Source organism: Curcuma longa, chromosome 12, assembly GCF_044706935.1.
Source record: "Curcuma longa cultivar G26 ecotype Majalengka, Jawa Barat chromosome 12, ITB_CL_G26_1.1, whole genome shotgun sequence".
Lineage (NCBI taxonomy): Eukaryota > Viridiplantae > Streptophyta > Magnoliopsida > Zingiberales > Zingiberaceae > Curcuma > Curcuma longa.
Window position 1 is genome coordinate 9653504 of NC_133872.1, and position 2646 is coordinate 9656149.

Below are 2646 nucleotides of genomic sequence, written 5' to 3' on the forward strand. Positions count from 1 at the left end.
TCACCATCCTTCTCCAATCTTACAGACCTTGAGCCATCGAGCCCTCAATACTTGTATACTTAGTAGATCTTGCACAACTTAGCATACACATCAAATAATTACAAATATAACTTAAATCCTTTGTCAAAATCATCACAATCAAAGATGAGAGTCCTAACATAAGTAGACTTATTTTGCTTGGATCCATGCCCGAGACCATGTAATGGTAGAGATAGTGAACTTTGGAGACCAAGTGCATTCATCAGCTGAAATTCCCAGGATGGTTGATAAGCCAAACAACAGTATCTAAACAAGTGGGAGATGGTTTCTTCATGTGTCTGGCAGAAGTGCCTTTGATTTCCTTTGCTAGAATTGCAAAATTAAAATCAATTAAACAAACTGCAACTATAATTTACCAGGGATCCTTGCACCTTCATTACACTGTATAATCAATTAGATCTGTTTTTTTTTATAGCACTAGTGATTTCTACAAAAGAATGGAATCTCCAGAAGCCGCCTTACTTTGATAAAACATTTGCCATATCATGTTAAACAAACCTTCACCTGTGCAATTTAATCAGTTACATTGTTGTTTAACTGATGAATTTGCTCTATTTTCTCTAAAAAAAGGTTGAGAATAAACATAACAAGTACTTCATTCACTGCACGACCAAGCAAACAGAAACAAGCATGAAATCTTACAGCACCCCACATCTTCACAACTCACGATTGATATCTGCAGTTGTCATAACCTGCCACATCGATGTGAACAATCATCAGAATCAAGATCGTTACGTGCCATTTCATCAATCAACTGTAAGAAATTATCAACTTACTGGGGTCGGTAGATATCAGCACACCGGTGCCGGCGAAGTAGCAGCTAGAGTCCTGCCGGCCGGCGCTCTGGTAGTAGGCGTTCATGGCGTAGGATCCGTGCGCCGACAGTGTGTTCGGGTCGAAGCACGGACCGCCATCCTGTATGGCGCTGCAATTCGCTCCCCCACTGCCGCAGGCATAGTCGATGTTCCCCTGCAGCTCTTCCGGTGTAGCGTCTGCCCGGGCAACGCACCACTGCTCGGAGCCACTAGCCGGCGCCGGCGCCGGCGCCTGTGATGTTTACTATTCTTTTATTCGAACTCCAAATGGCATGCATGTAATCAGTTTATACAACAAAATTTCTACCTGGCTGCCGGTACGCAAGAGACCGACGTCGTAAACTGGTGAAAGATCGGTATTGAAGAGCCCGAAGTGGCGCTCCGCCATCGGACCGGGCTTCAGGTCCTCGTCGAACAGGGCGAATATGTACGTCTCAAACCGCCGACCCGGCATCATCGCTGTCCCGCTCCCGGAGCTCACCAGCCGGATCACGTTCCTGTTGAATGACTCTGCATCCTCCACACTAACTCCGAGTTGCCACGGGTCACCGGCCGACGGCCACCCGGTCTCACCCACTGCGATTTCGACATCCCCATAACCTAGCCGTTCCATCGCCGCATGCACCGCATCCAGCTGCGCTTCGAACATGTTGGTGTAGTTGACCCCGGTGGCGGCGTCGAAAACCCCCGGGTTGGGTCGGAACAAGGCGTAGCCAAGCTTGCGCGCCGTGTAGCCGAAGTAGGGGTATGGATTCACCACGAAGGGCGTGCGAGTGCTGCGATGGAAATCCAACATCGGGGCAAAGACGGCGCGGTCGTAGCCCCGACGGAAGCGGCCGGTGGAAGGAGGCTCCGAAGCAGAGAGGACCCCGAGCGAGTGCGGCGTCGAGACGCGAATCTCAGAGAAACCGGCGGAGATCAGCGCTGCAGAAAGGGATCGCATGGCAGGGACGAGGTAGGCGATGAGATTACGGTCATGGGTTGCGAGGACCTCGTTACCCAGGAGGACGAGGGAGATGTTGGTGGCGGGGTAAAACGGGGCAAGGTTGGAGGCGACCCAGGCAGAGGCTGCGGCGGAGGGGGGCCTGCGCGAGGCGAAGGACGGGATCTCGTCATTGGGGACGGTGACAGCGAGTGAGATGCCGCTGCCAGAGAACGCGCGGATGATGTCGGGGTTGTCGTCGAAGAGCTTGACGCGGTCGATGAAGGTGTTGTCTTTGAGAAATGCAGCGATGTCGGCAGGGGGCGGGAGGTTGTCAGCGAAACCACCGTAGTTGACGCCGACGGCGAGTGCGACGGTGGGTAAGAACCATGCGAAGAGGAGGAGGAGGAGGCGGAGGAGGAAAGGGTAAAATTGAACCTCGGCGAGCTTAATCGCTGCAGAATCCGACATCGATCTTTTGGGTAAGACGGCAGTCAACGAGGAGTGGAGTGGAGGCGTGTCTGACGCATGGCCGAATTTTATTTGAAGGTCAAAGTGAACGTTATGCATCGAACCGCACGCCCGAAACGAACGTTAAAATTTTGAAGTAGACGGCGGAGTTGGAGGCGCAAAATTCCTATACCGTTCGAATTTTGGATTCAAAACTTGCTCATCTAACGATCTGAACGTTCACACTTGGAATGACATCATTCCGTTGCTCTCCGCATTGATGGGCCAGAAATACTCTCTACCTCTCCACTGTTAATCTCATTCCTCCCTCCATCGACAATTAACTGATAGAGTCGTTAATTTAGATTATGTTGGATCACTCTATCGAACAATTTAAGTGGAATGACATCATTCTCTTGC

General features: G+C 50.7%; 1 protein-coding gene across 1 annotated transcript; it reads right to left on the reverse strand.

The window, feature by feature from the left end:
* Nucleotides 1-687: 687 nt before the first annotated feature.
* Nucleotides 688-2247, reverse strand: LOC141842870 (glucan endo-1,3-beta-glucosidase-like). Its single transcript, XM_074730855.1, has 3 exons — nucleotides 1162-2247; nucleotides 816-1086; nucleotides 688-731 (listed from the first exon to the last, which is right to left on the reverse strand). The coding sequence occupies exons 1-3, from the start codon at nucleotides 2245-2247 to the stop codon at nucleotides 703-705; spliced, it is 1386 nt and encodes a 461-aa protein (XP_074586956.1). The 3' UTR covers nucleotides 688-702.
* Between the last annotated feature and the right edge of the window lie 399 nt (nucleotides 2248-2646).